This window comes from Furipterus horrens, unplaced genomic scaffold (assembly GCF_987537825.1).
Source record: "Furipterus horrens unplaced genomic scaffold, mFurHor1.1.pri manual_scaffold_2, whole genome shotgun sequence".
NCBI lineage: Eukaryota > Metazoa > Chordata > Mammalia > Chiroptera > Furipteridae > Furipterus > Furipterus horrens.
The window spans coordinates 25,758,701-25,783,238 of NW_028327172.1; the positions used below are offsets into that span (position 1 = coordinate 25,758,701).

Below are 24,538 nucleotides of genomic sequence, written 5' to 3' on the forward strand. Positions count from 1 at the left end.
GACAGAATGATATACCCTATAGCCTTTGTCATTTCCCTTAAAAATAACTATTTCCTGAAAGAAATATATGAAATAGCTTTCATCATCAATCACACTTACATAGAACTTTTTTAATGTAATGAATTCGCAGAGTGTCTTTATAAATAACATGTTCATGGAGTATAAATAGACAAAAGGAAAAAATGCACTATTTGATACCCATCAAAGCTTTTTGGAAAGATAATATTCAAAAAAGAAAATACAGTTCTTTATTCAGAGTAATTGTAAAACTTTACTTGTGATTATAACAAGAACATTGTGTAGAGTTTAATATTTATATATCATTAAAATAATTAAAGATTTTTGTTTTCTAGTTACTTAAATGTTTTAAATGACTATAAAATAGTCATTGTCAATCTGTTAAAACTTTGTTTTTAAATGATTTTTTTTTAAGGAGCTCTTTAGCAACCTTTAATATTAATTCCTTTTCGTTCACCCTGATCCCTAACCACCAGTAATTGCAAGAAGTCTGTACCACAAAATTGAGAAATATTTAACTATATCCTTGAATAAAATGTTAAGGAAAAACTAAGAAATTATCTTTGGCTTTAACCTAAAGATAACTTATCAATTCATTTACTGGCATTAGCGTTGCTGTAATATAATACAATGAAATTGCAATGTCCATACGTACTTTCTATGAAATATTTATCAGTTTGACAAAGCTGCAGTAAAGTCAATGTATTGTGGTTTATATTCATTGCCAGTGGAGTTTCATTAAGAACTACTGACGTAAATTGGCAGTGTTTTTACCACAGTTCCTTACAAATAGATCTAAAATTTGGCCAAAGAACATTTATTTTTAAAGATATGTACTTTGTTACAGTTTTATTTTAAAGGCTTCATGCTTAATTTTCTTTGAGAATTTTGCCTGTATGTGACTATTTATATTGTTTATGCTGTTGCTGTAGCTCAGAACTGATCTATAACTTAGAAGTGTAAATACGTTTTTATAAAATTACAATATCGCTGTCACGAGTGCTCTGTTGACCTAGAGGATGCGGGGTTGCAGGGTCCTTCTAGGGCTTTCAGAGGAGTGTTTCAGCTTGAGGTCCTTACGCATTGGGAGGTGATACAAGTCAAACTCCCTAACTTTGATTCTCTAAGTCTATATTGTCTTTTTGAGGAAACACACCAGAGTGGCTTTTCTAGGTTTACCACATTGCAAACTTGCATATTTTGGGTCATGGCCAGTGTCACTGACTCACGTCCAGGCCACAGGGGCTACCTAGCCTTATGGTGTGTTTTCACTCTTCACAAATTCTGAAGTGAAAAACTGGCTCTCTCACTTTCCCTAGGGGGCAGTGGAGGTGCCATATGATTACGCCAGGCAAGCTTATTTCTTCACAGTAAGCAAACACCAACACAACACACAATACTGTGTTGCTTTGGGGGCCTTGTGCATTGTAATAGTATAGGTCCACATTATCATTTATTTCCTACAAATATTTTATTTTTGCTAAAAAGCAAATATAGTGTAAGACTGATAATAGAGATCTTATAATACATACATCTTTAATATGATCTTTCTTGAAGGAGAGAGAATCAATGTAGTAAAAATTAGTTAATAACTTTTTCCAAACATTTTTGTAATTTAATAGGAAACAGTCACATTAACCAATTTGCTGTTTATTATTGAGTCTCATTTTGAGTGGTATATCTTTTGTTTATGCATTTAATTAAATAAACTCTGACATCTATCACAAAAATAGTGAGATTAAATAACGTGTTTTATTTTTTGTAGATTTCAAGAAATTCTGAACTGCTTGTTCCAGAATCGAGAAGAAATTAGGCAAGAATATCTAAAGTTGGAAATGTTACTTAAAGAAAATGAACTTAAGTCTTTCTATCAACAACAGTGCCATAAACAAATAGAAATGATGTGTTCTGAAGACAAAGTAGAAAAGGTATTTGATAACTTTTTTATTTTATTTTTTCCATCACCATTTATCCCCCCTCTACCCTCTCAAAAGCATGGTAATTTACAGTTCTAGGAATTTGATAGACAGTGTTACTTAATCACCCATTCTCTACAACCACCTGGAAGTTCTATAGGAAATGTAGCAAACAGTGTTTTAAAGGTGTAGTTAATTGTACAAGAAAGCACATCAGTGGCAGCTTGCTTCTGTGAGGGTTGATGAAAGCTTAACATAAATGAAGTTAACACTCATGGAGAGTTAAGTACCAAAGCTGGGGCAGCAGGAGCAGTCCACCCCAGATACATGCAATAGTTCACAACTTAGACCAATGGCAGACTTTGTCCAGGGAAGAATATTTTATCACTGACATCGTTAGACTTGCCATTGCATGGTGCTAAAAAAAGGGAAGAGCAACTTTTAGTCAGTTTTATTATTTAATGTAGGAGCGCACTGCCCTCCCTCTGCACACACTTTAAACCACTTTCCTATCCTGTCTTTGATGTACACCATTACTTCAATGACAGACCCAAAGGAGACAGGGAGTTAGAAATGACAGTCCTCCCATAAAGCAGGGAACCTCAGGGGCCTGCACCCTCTCTGTTGGGAGTATACCAGGAAAAAACACCTTACCAGCTAGTACTGGATGACAAGGAACCAAGGCTGGGGCAAGGAAAAAAGTCTCACTGGAAGACTTTCATTATAGATATACTTTCAGAAGATTTGAAATTTTTACAATTCACATGTTTTGTTTAGCAAATTTCAAAGGTGAAAATTTAACATAGAAAACGCTATCAGACCAGTGATGATCTGTGTGGAACTGCACAAAAGCAATACAAAATGAGCCTAGTGAAATAGACCCTCAGCTCATACCACCAATGAGAACCTACTGTCCAAAATTCCAGACACATGGAACAGTTTGCCATAAGCTAATCAGTAGACTTAGCAAATATGACAGAATACCCAGAACTTCAGATTATAGAGCAATCTGATAAAAACTATACAAATGAATAAAGTCATCAAAAGGAATTATCAATAAATGAGTCAAAGATAAAAAGAACATCCACCTCTGAGAATTAAACAAACAAAATGCCCAGGAACTAAAGATTTGTTTACTGAAATTTAAAAATGCGTTTTATAGATACAATAGTAAGCAGTGTTTGATCACTCTGTATATATTCATTTAATTCTGAAAAAATCCATGAAATATATATTATTATCATCCTCATAATTAAGGTGAAGAAACTGCACAAAGAATTCATTTTGCCCAAGGTCACAGAGCTCTTAGGTGTCAGATCTGAACTTAAGAAGCTGATTCTAGAGTCTGTGCTTTTACCCCTATGCTTTTTATATGTTAAATATAGCTAAAGAGGGAATTAAGGAGCTGGGAGATCTGAGGAAATCATAAGATAAAAAGATAGCAAATGTGAACAAGATGTTACATGAAAGATAGACCGAAAAATCATGAATTTATCTCATAGGTATTCTGGAGATGTGTTAGTGCAAAAGGGGGAACTATAATATGAAAAAGTTTAAAGCTTAGAATTTTTTAGGACTAGTGAGATATAAATTCAAGTAGCATGAGTTCTTAGCATAATAAAAATAAAAATGTATGACTGGACATGTACAAAGCCAGATAACCAAAGATCAGATAAACATTTTGAAAATATTGGGTAATTATTTGCCTTAGATTTGGTGTTCAGTGATGATAAGATAAATTTTATTTTTTATGTATTTATATAATTTAATTATACAGGTAATGCATGATACACATTTCATATGTTACTTATTAAAAAACTTTCTTTTAACTTCCAAGCTTTGACCACCCAAATGTATTTTCTTCTTTTCTACCTTTCCAGAAGTAACAATTTTATATAAAAATTTTTACATTTAATGTGTGAAAGCTGTCAAGTTTTCCATAGTGCCTTAAAAAAATAACCTTTCAATTTTATCTCAGTCTATGAAATAGAAAAGATGTGATACACTAAGAAATTAATCATAAATTATTTATCAGTGTATCCTTGATACCAGTTAAACTTTATAGCTTATCAGCTGTTAAACTATATTGCAAAATTAGGTTTTTCTACTGAGTATACATTTATTATTGTTTATTTTATTGAAAAATGCCTCTTTTAAAAAACCACCTTACTGAGTTATGACATTCAGAAAACTATATTTAATGTATACAATTTGATGAGTTTGGACCTGAAGATCTACGCCATCAGCCTATGCAGCACCTACTAAAGTTTTCTTCCATCCTCTTTGTACTTCCTAGTATTATTTTAATAACAGATAAAATAAGATATACCCTCTTATCAGTTTTTAAGTCTACAACAATAGACTATCATTCAGCTTAAAAAATAAAAATAAAAAAGACAATCCTGCCATTTGTAACAGCATAGACGAACCTAGAGGACACGTTAAATGTTAAATGAAATAAGCCAGACACAGAAGGATATAGTCTACCTGATGCCATCTATATGAAATATCTAAAACAGTCAAAACTCAATAGAGAATGGCGGTTGCCAGATGCTATCAGAAAGGCGAAACCAGGACACCAAGGGTACAAAGTTTCACTTATGCAAGACAGGTATGCCCAAGAGATCTACAACTGTACAGCTTAGTGCCACTGCTGTGTACTCAATAATATATAGAATACAGAAAATTAACTTGGTTTTTCGAGATACATTTAAAATGTTGTTTTCATTCTTTAAAGGCAGAAGAAAACGGAATTTATATCTTTGAGATTTGTTGCTATATATGTACTTTAACTTTGTTGAACTACAAGGTGCTTGCCAGTATTTTTGATAACCTTAATGACTTCCAAATAACAGAATATCTCATAGGATTAATATATCAATTTGTTGTTGTGAACCCCTTTCAGATATTTGCTAAATAGAATTCTGATATAGTGCTATATTGTATAATCTAAGAATTATATATTTATCTCAATTATTTGCACTTATAGATTAATTTTTAGCAGGGATAATAATTCTTTTCAATTTTGTGTAAGTATCCATTAAATAAATATCAGTTATCTGAAGGTGCAGTTATCTGATTTGTTTCTTTGGGGGGAAAAAGGCAAATTCAATCATGGGAAGCTGTTACTAACTTAGTATCTTAACTTTTAACAGCAGGTTTTATTGAACACTTGTTCATAGGCAAAGCATTATCCTAAACAATATATAGGTAAAGAAAAGTATGAGACACTGTATGCCCTTAAATTATTTATAAGTTAGTCGAAGCAATAAAATAATATAAAAATAAGGCACTAAATGATTGTCATGTAAGTAGTAGTGGTGCAGTAATAAAAAACAGCTATTATTGAGCACTGTGTGCCAGACACTTTACAAAGTCCTTTCTGTGGGATGATGTGGTTAGGAATTTTTACAAGTCTGTGAGATAGATCCTATATTATCATCATTTGTGAGCAACAGAGGCACTGAGAATTCGAGTGAGTTTTCTGGGTTATATACCTAATAATATGGCTGAACCACTATTAAACCCTGGCTATGTGGCCTTAGAGTCTGCACTCTTAAATCATTCTATTATAAGTAGTATAAATGCTGTAGTTATTCAAAGGAAAAAAACAGTGACTTCTGTTTGTGGTTAAGAAAGGCTTCCTGGTGGAGAGATGAGATTTGTACTAGGCCTTGCATGAGAATATTAATAGGAGAAAAACAAATAGAAATAGTATATCCTAGGTAGGATATCAGTTTTCAGATGAGGTAACTGAATACTAACTGAAATTGACTTGCCTAAGCTTTCAAACCTGCTGATAAGCAGAAGAAAGTCAAGAAGCCATATATCTTACCTTCTGTTTCAGCTTTCAGGACCCCTTTCTGCTAAAGAAATTATTTAGGACCTCAAAGAGCTTTTGTTTATGTGTATCCCATCTACCAATATTTCCATAGTAGAAATTTAAACTCAAATTTACAAAAATTTTAAAAATAATGTTATTATTTTTAAAATAATAATATATAATGTATTTTAATAATGTATTAAAATAATTTACATTATTTTAATAATGTATTTTTAAATGTAAAATTGTTTTTTAAATAATGTATTAATAATGTAGTTTTCATTATTAAACATAATCATGTATTAATTTTAAAATAATTGAGTAACCCATTGCATGATAAACATAAGAAACACTGCAATGAAATATAACTAATTATGTCTTGTAAACAAACAAAAAGAGGCAGTGAGAAGAGTGATGATGTTCTTTCACATTTTTGCAAATCTCTTTAATTCCCAGCTTTTCCCTAAAGTGTCAATACATGTTTTATAAAAACTAATAAGAAGAATTTATCTCCTAAAGAGAGAGTAAGGTCTTTGACCAAGTTCAAATGTAGTCCCTGCTCTTTTTTTTTTTAAACATAGTTTCCTACTTCCAAAATCAGCTGCAGGAACATGTTTTAATCCATGGGGATCTGTTGTCTCATATTTGATGATTATAGAGTTCATTGTCTTTTTGACAAATAGCCCAGACAGGTCAAGCTGCTCTGGCCGACCGTTCCTATGACAGTGTGCAAGACCCTTGGGGTAAGGAACCAAAAGGCAGTTTTGACCCGAGTCAGGCCTAGGTAAAACACTGAAAATATTCAGAATATTCATTGTGCACCAGACAAGATCAGATATTTATTACCACTCTGATATAAGCTCTATTTTCTGTCATTTACACCAGCCAACCTTAAAGCCTTACAGGCAAAATCAGAGTAGTAGAACACTATTTCTACACATCTTTCAAATAGGAGCAAAGACAAGAGCATACATAGGAAGGAAATCATGGAACTTATCAGACCATATATGGACTTTTCAAATGAAACGTATAAGGGAACTTATTTTAACACACAGACGTTATAGTCTTCAGTTTGGCCAGTGTGTTTCTTAAAGCCATAAACTCCCAACATGTAATTTTATAAAAATGACTCACAACTCAATTTTTGTTTTCCTTCAAGCAGTAATATTGTGAGATTTCAAAGAGGAAATAGCTTTATGAACGTATACCCTTATTTAATAGACTACAGTGCACACTTATAGAAAATAATGCTACTTTACTAGTATCACATGCATCAGATATCCTAAGAATTAGGTTGACTTAAATGCATTGTTTTTCAGGCCACTTGCAAACGAGATCATAGACTTGCAATGTTGAAAACTCGTCGCTGCTACCTACAGAAGAAAAGAGAGGAGGAATTGAAGCAATTTGATGAGAATACTAACTGGCTCCATCGTGTAGAAACCGAAATGAGACTCTTAGGTCAAAATGGTCGTATTCCAGAGGTACAGACATGTTTGTACAGGCATACCTCAGAGATATTGTGGGTTCATTTCTAGACCACAGCAATAAAGCGAATACCGCAATAAAACAAGTCACACAAATTTTTCCCAGTGCATATAAAAATTATATTCACACTATACTATGTTGTGTGCAATAGCATAATATCAGAAAAACAAACAATGTTTTATACCTTCATTTAAAAGTACTTCATTGCTAAAAAATGCCAGCCATCCTCTGATCCCTCACTGAGTCATAATCTTTTTGCTGGTGGCGAGTATTGCCTCGAAGTTGATGAAAATGCAGAATCTGCAAAGCACAGTAAAACAAACTATGCTTGTATGTTCAGGTTTGTTTTGTAAGAACTGCGCTCTTTGAACTCATTGTCTTTGTTCTTGAGTAAATATCTTTCAGAGAACAACTATTGCTCTATTTCTCTGAGACTTAATTGACTAATTTTAACTGTTTTTAACTGAATATACCTCCTGCCTCTCTAATTACCTACTAATTAGATTTGCCTTTTCTGTACTTTCAGAAGAGTAAAGTTACTTTTTTGTTGTTGTTATTCATAAGCAACTGCATTCTTTTATGAGATAGCTCTTAATTTAGAATAAAGTAATTTTATTTCAAACTACTTGAGAAATAATCATCTAGGTAATTTTAGTCAGTTTTAATACTTACTATTTTATGAAAAAGAATTTTAAATGAGGTCACCATTACTTATAGCTGAAGAACACTGATTTGAAAGTTGTATGTGTGTATATGTGCTAAACTGATGATATTTCACCTAGAGTGGGGAAAGGTTATATTTATAAAAACTAATGATGGGTAATGATGGTTAATGGGTGAATCGAGTTAAACTGTTCAGCCATATGGTTACAGGAATCTGACTTTAGTGTCTTAAAGTTAGAGTTATATTTTGTTCCCTTAACAATATCTTGGGAATGCGCAGTTCATTCGTTTGTTTTTTTTTTTCCTAATCTTCACTCGAGGATATGTTTATTCATTTTAGAAAGAGAAAAAAGCATCAATGTGAGAGAGAGACATCTATCTGTTGCCTCCCATACACACTCCCACCAGAGGTCAAACCTGCAACCTACATATGAGCCCTGATCAGGAATCGAACCTGCAATATTTTGGTGCATGAATGATGCTCCAACCAACTGAGCCACCTGGCCAGGGCAGATTATGCAGTTCCTTCTTAATACAGTACCTCCAGAAGATCATCAGTGTCATTATACTTGTCATTTCATAGTTACAATATTACTAATTCGTCTTTAGTCTCAAGTTCAGACGTAAGTTAGAAGAGGAAAGAAAGAAAATGTGAGGGATAGCTATATTGTGAGAGTAAAACCTTTTTCAGTAATTCCTAGAAAACATATTATTAGCTAGAATTGTCACATGGGCATCACTAACTTCAAGGAGATATGGAGAGGTGAGTGTTTTCGCTGGACACTTTATCATCAAAAACAAAATTAGAGTTCTCAATAAAAAAGGGGTAAATAAATATGGAGTAAACAGCAAAGTAATTTTGATCCAACTACTTAATACTTTAAAAGAACTTCTTTATACTTTTTTTTTGAGGAGGAACTTTACATTGATGCTGCTCTTCTGAAATTCTATACTATGTGTCAGCTAATTGGTATCTCCTAGAGTCTTCATGTTTTAGAAATTACTAGACTGAAAATGAATACAATAAAAATAAAATATTCAGTAAGAAGTGGATGCAGCTAATGATCAGTAATATTCAAAGATAATCATTTTTTTTTTTTTTACAATTCAGAGATATTAGCCAATGCATCATGACCAGGAAAATGGATTCTCTTGATTAGATAGCAATAGCTGTAGATTTTTTTTTTTTTTTTTTTTTTTTTAGCATTAAAGCTCAAACTGGAGGGAGAGGAGACCAGCAAGAGTAGTTAATGATGTCGTTGAAAGGACCAGCAAGCAGCAGACACCCTGTTTCTCAAGAAGAAAGCTAAAGACAAATAGAGACTGAATAGTTCCTTAGTGTGGAGATTCACTGAGGGTCGGCCAACATCCTAATCTACACCTCAGTAATTCTAGAAGTCTTCAAAATATCCTACTGAAAGCATACCAGCTGCTTAGTTCAGTGGTTTAGGAATTAAATGTAGTGCAACGTATACTTTAATGATATTTTATAATATAACTTAATTGATAAAGCACTGGAGAATATTCCCTACAGAGAGAATGTAAATATTGGAAAGAGGATAGACTTTGGAGTTGGAGTGGTTAGTAATTTTGTTACTTGATAGCTATGTTGAGTACTGGCTTTTTAACATTAATTGTGTGAATTTGAACAAGTTGTTTAAGTTTGTTGTTTTAATTTCTCATCTTTAAAATGTACTTAAGGCATTATGAAATTTAGTGAAATCCTGTACACAGAAGCCTAGTACCCCTTAATATGTAATGGATGGTTAGTAAATAATAGTTTAATAATATTCCAAGTAACAATAACATAGAAATCAATAGCCAAATAAAAGTACACTAAAGGATCACAAAAGAGTTGTCTGTATTATAAAATGCATTTTTCAGTTTTCCTTCAGAATAGAAATTCTGACATTTTGGGTCATAGTTTCCTTTGAGAATCTGATCATAGAGCAATATTGATCTTCTCTCAAATGGGAGATTAGGAGGTCACTTTCATACAGCTTTTTTTTTTTTTTTAAGTCATTTTTTTCTTTGCTATAACAATAATATCTACTCTAGAAGAACAAATGCACTTTTTTTTTTTAATGCTGTACTTATCTTAAGGTGATACAATGGGCATATTTATATGAGCTAAAAGGAGTAAGCAAAAAAAAAAAAAAAAAGACTGATTAATCAATAAATTGTAATAGGGATTATCTAGGTTAGAAAATGTAACTTAAAATTCCCTACTAGGTATGAGGCATCTAAAATTGTAGAGGCTCATCGTGGAATATAACAGTCTACACCAGGGTGCCCTAGCCATGTTCTGGATTAAAAGTTTTCAGAGAAAACAGCTGTTATTTTCGGCCAAATGAGTGTTTCTTTTTTTTTTTTTTTTTTTTAATTTTGGTTTTTCTACTACAGTTGTCCCCTTTTCCCCTAATTTCTCTCCCCCACCCAACCCACCCCAAATGAGTGTTTCTTATTCAGTGTACAAGAGCTGATTATATTGAAAAGTTAACAGATGTTGAATGTTTATACTAGCTTTTGATTTGTTTTACCATTTTATAATAAATTTCACTTTATTTGTTAGACACCATGTATATCTAAAACAGTCTTATTCTCAAGACAGTCATCTAAATGACATAAAATTATAAGTATTTTGGTTAGAGCTAAATTTTTTATTTATTTTATTTTTTTACCTTATTTTAAAATAAATATTAGATTCTTTAGTCTTCTTTATTACTATTACTTATGGTTGTGATGTTCTAATAGGATACTTAGCTCTTCTAATGAGCAAAATCTTTCTCATGAAGAGTCTAACAATTTTTTTGTATGTGTTAAAATCTAATATAAAATTTACCATCTTAACCATTTTTTGATCTACGGTTTGAGTGGCATTAGTAACATTCACGGAAAAAATTAATATATATAGTTTTAAAATGTTATTACTAGAATATATTCCCTAGAGTATTTTTATAATAGCCTTACTTAATTTATATTATACTCGTATTATAATTTAATATTTTTGTATACTCAACATTCTAATTTATGACTCAGCCTGAACTAGAAAAGTACTTAAGAACTTGTAAGAGGAAAATAAACAATTGTGTAAATTAACTAGTTTTAGTTTCCCTTTGCTTTCCCATATTTATCATAAATTCCCAACTTAAAAAATGGCCTAGTATTCCTTTTAGCATTATTATTATTGCTAATTTGTTTTGCCTTTTGGTCTACTTAGTAGCATTTTTTAGTTAATATTGTTTGGGTTATTTTCAAAAATTTAAATTTTTATGTAGTCTAATTGAATTTTTCTAGCATTCTATTTTCTACAGCTTTTCCATATCTGAATATGAACCAAAAATTGATTTTTAAGTCCTTGTGTTTTGATGCATGATGAATAATTTGAAAGAAAAATGAACTGTTTTCATTTTTGCCACCCTAATTCCACTCTTAAGATTTTTTTTTCCTGTGGCTGTTTTTACAGCTAAAATAATTATCTCTTTATAAGCTATTTTATACATAAGAAAACTGGGATATAACTTTGTAAAAGGACTTATCCATAGTCATACAACTCTGGGCACAGAACTAGTACTGTGACTTTCAAATTGGTGCTTTTTCTGTACCCTCCTGCATTATCTACCTCTTAATCTCTCCAATCTATCCACTTCTGTCTCTCTCTTACTGCCACTACCCTAAATCAGAAACCCCCCGCCCCAGTTCCATTAGTGGACTGCTACCTTTGGTCTTCCTGCCTTCATTCGTATTACACTACAATTCATTCTCTCTACTGCAACTAAAATGAGCTTTCAAAAATGTAACTCTGATCATATCACTGTTCAATGCTTTCTCACTAATATAATCTCCCTATTATGACTTCCCAGGCCATCATGACACCTGAATACCTCTCAAGTTTTATATATCACCTCATTATATTTTTCACTTCAGCCATTACTAACCTACTTGTAGTTCTCAGAATAGGCCATGCTCTTTTAATCATTAGTATATCAAGACAAGGAAAGACTTAAATTGTAAATTTGGTTTTTCAAAGATGACGAGCTAGCCAAGGCCCTCTGTTGACTAATATACAATCAAGGCTTGCCTTTTTAAAAGAAAAGCCATTCAAAACAAAGGAATAAGATTAACAGAAGAAGCATATAAAGAAGAGAATTTTTTTTTTTTTTACAGAGAAGATGGAGTATTTGACAAATAAGTGCGCTGTTAGGATCATTGAATTTTCTAACTGAAAAAACATTAAAGAGATCATATAGTCAAGCTCTTAATTTTAGTCAAGTAAATTAATCTCCAAAAGGACCTTATTTTTGGCTTAAAGTTGCATTAGTGTTATGGCTGAGACTATCTCTAAAATCACCTGATATAGACCAGTATTCTTATCATACTGACTCCTAAAGAGTTTTCGTTAAAATACTTACTGTATTTCTTGAAATAGAATTAAGAGTCATATAAATGGCCCCCTTTAATATATCTAGGACACATAGAATGACATTGTTTTCTTGTCATGGTGCCTACCACTGGGCATTGGAAGTATTAAAGGTAGGGGTACTTTTAAGCTTTTAGCTTGGGAGGAATATTGAAAAGCTAAAATGGGTTTGGGAATTATCTGCAGAGGGATGTTTTCAGTCCTAGCTTTCTTGCTTTATGGGACTATTGTCTCAGCCCCTCACTGCCTTTCATTATATTGACTAAAATTTTCCCAGTTAAAGATTTTGAGAATGTTATTGGATCATTACCAGTATTGTAGTATAACCACTTAGCTGACCTTATTCATACTCAGGGTTTAGTAAGTTTGAGGAAAGATAAGTCATTTTAAGTGGTCACTTAGATAGCACTTGGGCCTACACACAAGGCTTGGGAAAATGGGAACCTACAAAAGACGTTTGCTGTAAGATGAAGCTTATACCAAGATGCAGCTCAAGCAAGAAATTGCTAGTACCTGCAACTCCACACACTATAAACTGGGGCAACAACACTGAACTAGTCTGACAACCCTCTATTCTGGGCATAAACCTTAGTCTAGTACAGATGGGAGCTGTATAAACAGTTACTAATCAATCCTAGGACTGAGACTAATGGGGATGGAGAGTGTCCATGGTTAAAGATAATGCTCAAGGAAAACCTCCATAAAGAAGTAACCTTTAAGCAAAAACTGGTCATATTTATGTATTGTCACAGTATTATGCACAAGTTGGATAAACCAAGAAACTGTGACCATAACAAAATGTATTATGAGTTTCCGACCTTCTGTTTCTGAGGAAACTTGAAACTCTAGGCACCTACACTGGAACACTCATTTTTCAAACTGTTTCCAAGCATATCTTTGCATATGTAAAAAAGTTTATTGACTTTAATATAAAATGTTTTATTAAAAGTGATTTAATTTTTATATTCTCCAAGGAATCTGATGTATAGTTTACATTGTTTTCCCTAGGAACTCAATAAAGATCTTCATCGTCACCATTTGTACCTCCAGAACAAAGATTTGAAAGCACAAATTAAACATATGACGGATCTAGCTAGTCTTCAAGAACAGCAGCACAGGCAAACTGAGGCGTAAGTACATGTATTTACCTATTCTACAAATTTTAACTCCGTCAATTTTAGGAACCTGAAGCATAGAAGTTCACATTTCCAAGCCAGAGAAGTTTTATCTGTATGGGATGCATGATTTTTAAGTATCTGCCAGCATCGGAAAGCATACCAAGTCAGAGAGCATTGAGAAAGTATTAAAGATGTGATTATTCTCCTCCAACTAACTTTTCATAGTGCTTTATAGTTTTGGAAGCATTTTTAAAATTAATTATTTTATGTAACATATGCCATGTAATGCAAAATTCCAAAGATACCTATATAATAAAATGAAATCTGTCTCTTCTTGTCTTTGAGGTATAATTTCCCCTCTTAGAAGCACTCACTATTAATACCAACTGAATATTTAAGTAGGCACTTTTTAATATTTATATCCAGAATGATACGGTGCTATTATTAAAATGAAGTTACTAAAAATGTATATGTTTTATATCAAGTGTCCCAATTTTTATGTGATGGTATAGTAGCTCTTCTGTGCTCTCTACTAGTCAGTAGTAACATCACTTGAGTCTGTAGTAACATAATAGCAGAAAGTATAACAATTTTTTGTGTGTGTGTTACGCTGGATATGTTGATCAACTCCTTAAGTGTCACTTTCATGCTCTGGAAAAATGAGAAATTTATTTCTCTTAGGGCTTCCTGCTGGTCTAAAATTCTACTGGAGTTCTGGTAGTGTTCTCAAATAACTGGTAATTAATTTTTTATACTTTTGATTAAAGGAAACCATAGTAAGGTAGTTATTTTCTAAAAGAAGAAGAAAAGGGAAAGGAAAAACTATGGATTCTGTGAATACAAGCTTAGCCTAATCTCCCCATACTGTCTATATGTATATCTTAAGCAGACATTGAATACTTATTAACTAGCACTTAAACCACCTGCAAGAGCTAAAGTTATAAAAGAAACATTAATTTATTTTAACCATACTATATTTGCTATTTAAGACAAAGATTAATACATTCAGGATATAATTCTTGTCTCAAAATGGAAAAAAAGATTTCTAACTTTTATTTAAAAATTTGGTGAACCAAAGCATTACAAACAGAGGTGGTACATCATAATAGAAAAAAAAAGTATGAGTTTTGGAATTGGTCTTGAATTCTAGTTTAAATTAGCAATATAACCTTGCATAAATTAACCCACTAGGCCTTGATTTTCTTCTATGTTGAAATAGATTATAGTACTTATAAGGAATTTGAAAGGATTAAATGACAAAAATAATGGAAGTGATGAATCATCTTATCAGGACATTGTAGAGTGGGGCCCAATCTCATTTAATATATAAAGTGCTAAAAGAAAAAAATTTTTCAACCAAGAATGCTTTACCCAGCAAAATTATCATCCTGAATTAAAGGAGAGATAAAAAATTTTCCAAACAGGGTAAAGCTGAAGAAGAATTTAAAATGACTTTAAAATAAAGACTATTAAGAGTCAGAGAATCGTCGGCAGCCGTCCGTCTCGAGAGACGATGGTGTAGCTTCTCAAGAGTCTATCTGCACCGCCGAGAATGGCTGTGCAGTCCGACTCGGGAGTGACATGGTATCTGTCTCCTCCCGTGTTGAATCGACATCTTGTGATGACGCTGAAGCTACAGAGCCTGGGCAGGGTGATATGGAGGGTCTGCTGTTGCCCATGCAGCAGACCCCCCCTCTCTTCGCAGCTGAAGGGTCCAAGGGAAAGACGGAGTCAATACAGCTTGGCTTCAGGTGCGCCGCAGGAGTTGCCGGTGTTGACTACAACGTCAAACCGCCTTAGGGACTCTGGCTCCGGATTTTCTGTCGGGGTTTACTCCCTTAGCCTTTCCCCTGAAGAGGTATGCCGCAAGGCAGCGGAGGTTTTTTGGAGTCAGAGTTTTCCTTCTCTGATGTGCCCTGACTGGAAGATCGAACCAGCGACACTTAGCTCGCAGGCCGACGCTCAATCCACTGAGCTAAACCAGCCAGGGCAAGAGTCAGAGAATGGCATTACATAATAATAAAGGGTTTAATCCAGCAAGAGGCTATACCATTTATAAGTATTATGCTTCCAGCATAGGAGCATCTAAATACATAAAGCAATATTAGCATACCTAAAGGGAAAAACAGACAGCAATACAATTATAGTAGGAGACTGCACCCCACTTATATCAATGGATAGATTATCCAGGCAGAAAATCAATAAGGAAACATCAGCCTTAACTGACACATTAGAGCAGATGGACTTAACAGATATATACAGAATGTTTCATCTAAAAGCAACATAATACACATTCTTCTCAAGTGCAAATGGAAAATTTCCCAGGTAGATCATCTGCTATCCTACAAAATAAGTCTTAACAAATTTAAGAGGATTGAAATCAGATCAAATACCTTTCTGACCACAGTGGTATGAAAGTAGAAATCAATTACAAGAAGAAAATGAAAATTTACAAATATGTGGAGTTAAAAAATATGTGGGTCAAGGAAGAAATCAAAAGTGAAATTAAAAAATGCCTTGAGACAAATGAAAATGGAAATACAGCATACCAGAATTTATGGGATGCAGCATAAGCAGTTCTAAGTGGGAATTTCATAGCAATAAATATCTACTTCAAGAAAGAAGAAAAATCTCAAACAACCTAACTCAAGGGATTGGAAAAAGAAGAACACACAAAGCCCAATGTTAGCAGAGGGAAGGAAATAACAAAGATCAGAGCAGAAATAAATGAAATAGAGACTTAAAAAATATATAGGAAGGGTCAGTGAAACAAAGAGTTCTTTAAAGATAAACAAAATTGACAGACCTTTAGCTAGACTCACCAAGAAAAAAAAGGAAGGGCTTAATTGAATAAAATCAGAAATGAAAGAGGAGACATTACAACTCCCCACAGAACTACAAAGAATCATAAGAGACTACTACAAACAAATTGGACAACCTAAAAGAAATTTCTAGAAACATATAACCTACCAAGAATATGTCATTAAGAAACAGTCTGAGCAGATCAGTTACTAGTAAGGGGATTGAATCAGTAACTAAAACCTCACTACAAACAAAAGTCCAGGACCAGATGGCTTCACTGGTGACTTATATCAAACATTCAAAGAATACCAATTCTTCTCAAACTCTTCCAAAAAATAGAAAAACCCATTTTATGAGGTCAGCATTACTGTGACAGCAAAACCAGAAAAGGACAACACAGGAAAAGAAAGTTATAGACCAATATCCCTGATGAACATCGGTGTAAAAATTCTCAACAAAATATTAGGAAACCTAATTCAACAATACATTAAAAAGATCATACACTGAATGACTGGAGTTTATCCCAGGGATGCAAGGATGGTTCAACATTCTTAAATCATTCAGTGTTCTACATCACATTAACAGAATGAAGGATAAACATAAAAGTATTTGACAGAATTCAACCTCCATTTATGATAAAAAAAACTTTCAGCAAAGTGGGTATAGCAGGAACATACCTCAACATAATAAAGACCATATATGACAAGCCCATAGGTAATATTATCCTTAATGGTGAAAAGCTGGAAGCTTTTCCTCTAAGATCAAGAACAAGTTAAAGATGCCCACTATCACCACGTTTATTCAACATAGTATTGGAAGTTCTACCCAGAGTAATTAGGTAAGAAAAAGAAATGTCTCCAAATTGGAAAGGAAGAAGTAAAACACATTGTATGCAGACCCCAAAGACTCCCAGAAAAACTTAGAACTAATAAATGAACTCAGTAAAGTTGCAGGCTACAAAATTAATGTACAGAAATCATTTGTATTTTTGTTTCTATAGACTACAACAAACTGTGAGAAAAATAAATTAAAACAATTTATTTACAATTGCATTAGAAAGAATAGAATACCTAGAAACAAATTTAATGAAGCAAGTGAAAGACCTGTACACTGAAACTATAAGGCATTAATGGAAAAAATTGAAGAAGACACAAATAAATAGAAAAATATTCTATGCTCATAGAAGACTTAATATTGATAAAATGTTCACACTACCCAAATCAATCTACAGATTCAATGTAATCCCAATGAAAATTTTACTGTCATTTTTCACAGAAATGGAAAAACAGTTCTAAAATGTATGTGAAACCACCAAAACCCCTGCATAGCCAAATCAATCTTGAGAAAGAGCTACATTTGGAAGCATTATGCTCCTTACTTAAAACTATATAACAATGCTGTAACAAAACAGTATGGTATTGGCACAAACACAGGCACATAAGTTCAATGGAACAGAGTAGAGCCCAGAAATGAACCCAGGCGTGTATGGTCAATTAATGTATGACAAAGAAGCTGAGAATATACAAAGGGAAAAAGGCAGTCTCTTCAAAAAATGGTGTTGGGGAAAAGTGGAGGACAGCTGCTTGCAAAAGAATAAAACTGGACCACTAGTTTATACCATACACAAAAAAAATCAACTCAAGATGGATTAAAGCCATCAACGTAAGACCTGAAACAATAAAACTAGAAGAAAACATAGGTAATAAAATCCTTGACACTGGACTTGGGGGTGACAGCAAAAGCAAAACCAATAAAAACAAAAGTCAATAGTGGGGAGGGGGGAGGGAGAGAAGGGGGTTAAGTAAGGGAAGGGTTTAGTCAAAGAACATCTATAAATGACTCATGGACATGGACAACGGGGAGGGATATGATTGCGGGAGAGGGGGTGGGTTGGGTGGGGGAGAGAAATTGGGAGAAAAGGGGACAACTGTAATTGAAAAACCAAAAATAAAAAAATTAAAAAAAAATAAACAAGTGAGACTACATCAAACTAAAAAGCTTTCACTTAGCAAAAGTAAGCCATCAACAAAATGAAAAGCCAACCTACTGAATGGGAGAAATATTTCCTTATCATCTCCAAACAATATAAAAAACTCATACATCTCAATAGCAAAACAATCTGATTTAAAAATGGGCAGATGCCGTGGCTGGTGTGGCTCAGTGGATTGAGTGCCGACCTGCAAACCAGAGGGTCACAGTTAGTTTTCATCAGGACACATGTCTGGGTTGTGGGCCGGGTCCCCAGTTGGGGGCAAGCAAGAGGTAACCACGCGTTGATGTTTCTCTCCCTCTCTTTCTTCTTCCCTTCCCTTCTCTCTAAAAATAAATAATTTTTTAATGGGCAGATAATCTAAATAGACATTTTTCCAAACAAGACGTACAGGTGGCCAACATCACTAATCATCATGGAAACGCAAATAAAAACCATAATGAAATACCACTTCACACACGTTAAAATAGCTATTATCAAAAAGACAAATAAATGTTGTTAAAGATGTGGAGAAAAGGGATCCCTTGTACACTGTTGGTGGGAATGCAAATTGGTACAACCACTATTGAAAATATGGCAGTTCCTCAAAAAATTAAAAATAAAATTATAATACAATTCAGTAATTCCACTTATGAAGAAAATGAAAGCACTAATTTGAAAAGATATATGCATGCCCCATGTTTATTGCAGCATTATTTACAATAGCCAGGGTGTGGAAACAACCTAAGTATCCATCAATAGATGAATGGATAAGGAAAAAGTGAGTATGGAATATTATTCAGCCATAAAAATGAATGTATTCTTGTCATTTGCAAAAATTGCATGGACCTTAAAGGCATTAATTCTAAGTGTAATAAGTCAGGAAAAGGCAAATACCATATGATCTCACTTATATGTGGAATCTTTTTTAAAAAGCTCATTGATGAAGTGGACAGATTATGCTTGCCAGAGGCTGAGGGTGGGGCATGGGTGAAATAAGTGAAGGCAGATAAAAAGTACAAACTTCCAGTTATAAAATAAGTAAATCATGGGCTATAATATACAGAATGATGACTTTAATTAATATTAGAATATTGCATATTTGAAAGTTGCTAAAAGAGGTCTTAAAAGTTCTGTAACCACTTGTGATGGATTTTAGCTAGACTTATTGTGGTGATTATTTCGCAATGTATACCTATATTGAATCGAAAGATAATGAATGAATGGATAAGTGCATTCATACAAACATGCATAATATAGACCATGTTGTGGTTCCCTGTGACCACCTCTAGATTTACTAACTTTACTAGAATGACTCACAGGACCCATCGTACAGCTGTATTCTTTAGTTATGATTTATTAAAGCAAAAGTGTGGAAAACAAAATCAGCAAAAGGAAAAGGAGAATGGAGCAACGTCCAAAGAAAACCAAATGTAAGCTTTCAGATGTCCTATTTCAGTGGACCCACACAGGATGAGCTTAAGACCTCCAGCAAAAGGTTGTGAGAACACATGTGAAATGTCTGCTTTTGGAATCTCATTAGATAAACACTCAGTGCACTGGGTTTTTATTGGTAGCTGATTGCATATGCATCCTCTGCCTAGCGTGTACCCAAAACATACTTTTCCAAAAGGAAAGCAATTGTTAAGAATAACCTGCATAGTTTATACAAACAGTTCAAGCATAGTGGAACACCTAACCAGTTCTGAAAATGAGAACCCTGTCAAAATCCAAGGTTTAAGATACCAGCCAAGGGCCGACCTTGCTAGCAAATCTTTCTAAGGGTAGCAGTTAACTCTTCTCTGCACAGCACCTGGTTAGTATAGGTATTAATAAGTAATTGTTTTTATTGACTTCCTGATTAATGACTTTTTCCTATATTACTTACTTGGCTTAAATGAAGTATTTCCCCTCCTCACCAAGATGAAAGTGTCACCGACTATTTATTTATACTACTATCTAAATATTTAGGACTCCTAAGTAATAAAGCAATTACTTCCTTATGTTAAAATTAATGCTTATTCTTTTCCCACTGACCTATTTATACTTCAAATGGTTCTGTTCTCTTAGATGTGATAAGTCAGCTAAAACACCGGGACTGAATCATTTCACGATTACTCATGTTGTTTGATGACATCTTTCTTGATTTAAAAGTTAGGAACCATTGATTGATTATATAAATTTATAACTGTTTAGCTGTGGCATTTCTTCAATGAACATTTAAGTGGAGGTCTAATATATAAAAAGATACATTCAGTACTGCTCTGATTAACTGTAGGGAAGATTTCGAATTGGAGCCAAGAATCTAGTGTCCCGTTGATTTCCCGATACCCACCATTGTCCACTTTTCTCCTGAAATCCCTTGGAATAGCTTTGAGAGCAATTTAGCTTATGAAGAGCTAACTGAAGGGAAAATAGAGTTTTGTTTCTTTGTTACTTTTTTAAGGTTATATACCTAAAATGAGTCTCATCATTTGGTATAGCGTGTTAGTTTTTGATATTAATCTTGCAGTATTTAGTAATAGTAACTATATTTGGTTTGCAAATCACATTATGCTTTACAAGAAGATTTTATATGTATTTAACTCACTCAGTTCTCAAAACCATCTCCTGTTGTAAATAGTGGCTGTCCCCTTGATTGCCATGTAGTAGGGGAGAAATTTCAGTTGTGCCTTATCCTTGCTCATATAGAAGCAAGTGATGAGAGTACAGCCTGGTGCTTGTGATTCCTGTACAAGATACTTTTCACTTTATACCTAATGTATTAAGAATATGTTGATATAGTTGATTGAAATATTCTAAAAGGAATGTAGATACAGGGAATTATTTGAATGATCTGCGAATATTTTGGGTGTTACATAGGACTATAATGGTATATTTCCAGTTTAGTATTTATCTCCCCTTTTTTGTCAACTTCTCTATGTAGGGTATTGAATGCTTTACTCCCAACCCTGAGAAAACAGTACTGCGCATTAGAAGAAGCTGGCCTGTCAAATGATGCTTTTGAGTCTGACTTCAAAGAAATTGAACATTTGGTAGAAAGGAAAAAAGTGGTTGTTTGGGCTGACCAAACTACTGAACATACCAAGCAGAACGATCTACCACGGGTTTCTCTACTTATGACCTTTCCACAACTTGCACCAGTTGAGACAACTCCTTGTAAGTATGGCTTTTATTTTATTTTATTAAGTAAATAATAACTTTTCTAAAATGTGGCAACCTCCCTTATATATCAACCTACATAACAGTTAATTTTTTAATAGATTTGACTGTTTTGTGAGAAATTAAGATTAGCTTCAGAATCGTTTCAATGAATCAGTATCTTTCACAGGTCTAAGAACACGTATGCTCGATGTCCTAAATATCTCTAGCAGTAAAATCTTTAAGTAAACCATTCTTGATGGACTTATTTTACTTCCTTCTTTAAACTTCAATATCTATTAAGGACTGAAGATTATAATTAAGAATATCACATTCTTATATAATAAGCTGTTGTTAAGATCTAAAAGTGTACAATTTACTGTTTTCCTGCTGACAGATCACTTGATATCTCACCTCATAAGTGTGTATGGAACATTTTAATTGCAGAACATCTACTCTAGGTTTGAAAAGACTCAGATGCCATAGAAATACATATAGAAGTAGAATGCCCTCTTTAACTTTCCAGAACCCCAGTCTTGTGCCCTACCTTGGAGATAAATGCTGTTAATAGTTTGGTTATGTTTGGAGAGAGAAAAGGGAGCAGGGGTGAATTTGTATTAGATAATCTAATTCTTTAGCTTTCTGTTAGGTTTCATGTGAATGCTAGCACATAAATAAACCTTTGTTTATATGCTTAGTTTATTATGAACATTTTAGGGTACATACATGAACAATCTACCTTGTATTTTTTAACAGTTGTGACAGTCCGGAGAATAGATGTACCATAATTTACTCAGCCATTGTTCTTTTGGTGAATGGTGCATCAGAGAGCATGCCTGTGTATTCAGCTTTGTGTGTGTGGATCTAATCCCTAAAAAAATTGATCTGAGTCAGAGGACAACTAATTTTTTTTTTTTTTAAGTACTGTAATTTGTTAAACTCCCAGAATTTTTCTATACCAAATATGTGTATGTTTTATCGTTACCTTAACCCAGAATAATAACAGTAATACTAGACTATTTTCTATATTCTTTAAATTTACAGATTAGTACTAGTGAATTTGGTTCATCTTGTCTGATGTATCTTTTGCTTATTGTGGTTGGTGGCGTTAAATCTGTTGAGTAGTTGGTCTGTGTATTGTTGATAATCACCTCATAGTCTATTTCCCAGTCTTTTTTTCTGAGTTCACAGATTGGGGGAAAGCAGTTCTCTTCTGGTTTTCCCATTGATCTGTCCATCTGCTTTTCACCTTCCAAAAGTTACCCAGTTTCTCCTGTTGGCAACTATTGTTTTTTTCTATTACTGGTATTATGTTAATAGATTTTATGAAGGGATGAGGCACATCTGTGTACATTTTTGTATTTGATTCTATTTATTTTAGTATTATTCTTTCCTATCAGAACTGCTTCTCAAATATTTGCTTTGTTGATTTTTTTCCCCCTTGGATATTTGTTTTCTGTTTTATTGTGGATTTTGTTTTCTATTTCATTGTATCTGCTCTTAGCTTTGCTCTTATTTTCATTATTTCCTTTCTTCTACTTTCACTAGGTTGCATTAGGTTTATGTTACTGTTTTTGTTCCAGCCTATTTTGGGGTTATCGATTTATAGCTTAATTGAATTGTATTTAGAGAAGTTATTTTGTATGATTTTAATCCTTTAAAGTTTGTGGATACTTGCTTTATGCCTGGCATATAGTTAGCTGATGTAAATGTTTCAAGTATGCTTTTATGAAATATATATTTTGTAGGTTTTAGTTGCAGTAGTCTATATAAGTCAGTTCAAATTGGTTGTGTTCTTCAAATCTTATTTTTACTGACCTATGTTTTAATTTATATTCTATCATATACTGAGGAGGCCTATTAAAAATTATTACTGTGAATTTTTCTATTTTGTATCAGTGTTCTATTGCTGCCCTAACAAATTAACATAAACATATCAACTTTATCTCAGATTTCAGTAGGCCAGATACCCAGCATATTCAGTTGGTTAATCTTAGAGTTTCAGAAGGCCAAAAGCAAGGTGTGAGCCCACTGAGTTTCTTATTTGGAAGTTCTAGGGGAGAATGTGCTTCTAACCTCCTTCTGGTAGTTAGCAGAATTCAGTTCTATGTGTGTGTTTGGCTGAGATCCATGTTTTCTTGTTGGTCGTTAGCCAGGGGTCATTATAAGTTTCTAGAGGTCACTCATTTTTCCTAGCACATGACCCTCTTCATCACTTTTATCTCCTAGCTAACAAAGGCAGGTCAAATCATTTTCATACTCTGAATCTCCCTGACCTTCCCTTCTGCCTCATGTCGACTGCTTACAGTTAGAGAAAGTTCTCTGCTTTAACTGCTCATAATAACTAGGTTGAGCCCACTGGATAGTCTAGGACAGCGATTTTCAACCCTTTTCTTTTCATGGCACACATAAACTAATTGCTGTAATTCTTCAGCACACCAGAAACTGTATTTGTTGCCAGTCTGGCAAAAAAAATAAATTTAATTTTTATTTATTCACACTGGACAGGTATTGTTGTGTTGGCTGTTGTCACTTTTCTATTTGAAAGTCTAAGGGAAAAGAGGTCAGTGCCCCTGACTAAGGAGTCAGGTATTGCATGTTTTAAGAATTCTTATAGCACATGGGTTGAAAATCACTGATCTAGGATAATCTCTCTATTTTAAAAATTCTGGAAAAGGTGATAATCATGTTTCTAAAATTAGGAGTCCCTTTTATTACACCTAGAATAGTGCTGTGCACAGAGTGGGTGCTTGAGTTTGGTTTAAAAAAGTAAACGTAAATTTTGTGCTTATCATCAAGGCTTAAGTATAAAATTGTTTTTAAAACACTTGAAAAATTAAAGGATTTGTTCTATAATAAAAGGATAAGATAAAATTCCATAACATTAATTACATCTGCAAAATCATTTCTTCCAGCAGTGTAACATATTCACAGGTTTCAGGGGCTAGGCCATGAACATCTTTTAGGGGGAGAGGGTATTCTGCCTATCACACATTGCACCATTTAGTTCTGCCAGTTTTTGCTATTTTTTATTGAATTTACTGTATATTTTCATATCTGTATTTTCAGAATTAGAATTCTTACATCTTTTTATTATAAAATTACCCTCCTAGTTATTTTCTTTTTTATTTTTAAGTGTACTTAGTTTAATAATATAGTTATGCCACTTTTCTTTTGCTT

At 33.4% G+C, this 24,538-nt stretch overlaps 1 protein-coding gene across 1 annotated transcript in view; it reads left to right on the forward strand.

Annotated features, from left to right (window-relative positions):
- KIF18A (kinesin family member 18A) overlaps nucleotides 1-24,538 on the forward strand; it is an 81,094-nt gene that overhangs the window by 23,638 nt on the left and 32,918 nt on the right. Inside the window, exons 11-14 of the mRNA XM_090267610.1 lie at nucleotides 1,784-1,946; nucleotides 7,077-7,241; nucleotides 13,337-13,458; nucleotides 21,144-21,376. Of these exons, the coding sequence (XP_090123736.1) occupies nucleotides 1,784-1,946; nucleotides 7,077-7,241; nucleotides 13,337-13,458; nucleotides 21,144-21,376 (683 nt within the window). The remainder of the gene's footprint in view (nucleotides 1-1,783; nucleotides 1,947-7,076; nucleotides 7,242-13,336; nucleotides 13,459-21,143; nucleotides 21,377-24,538) is intronic.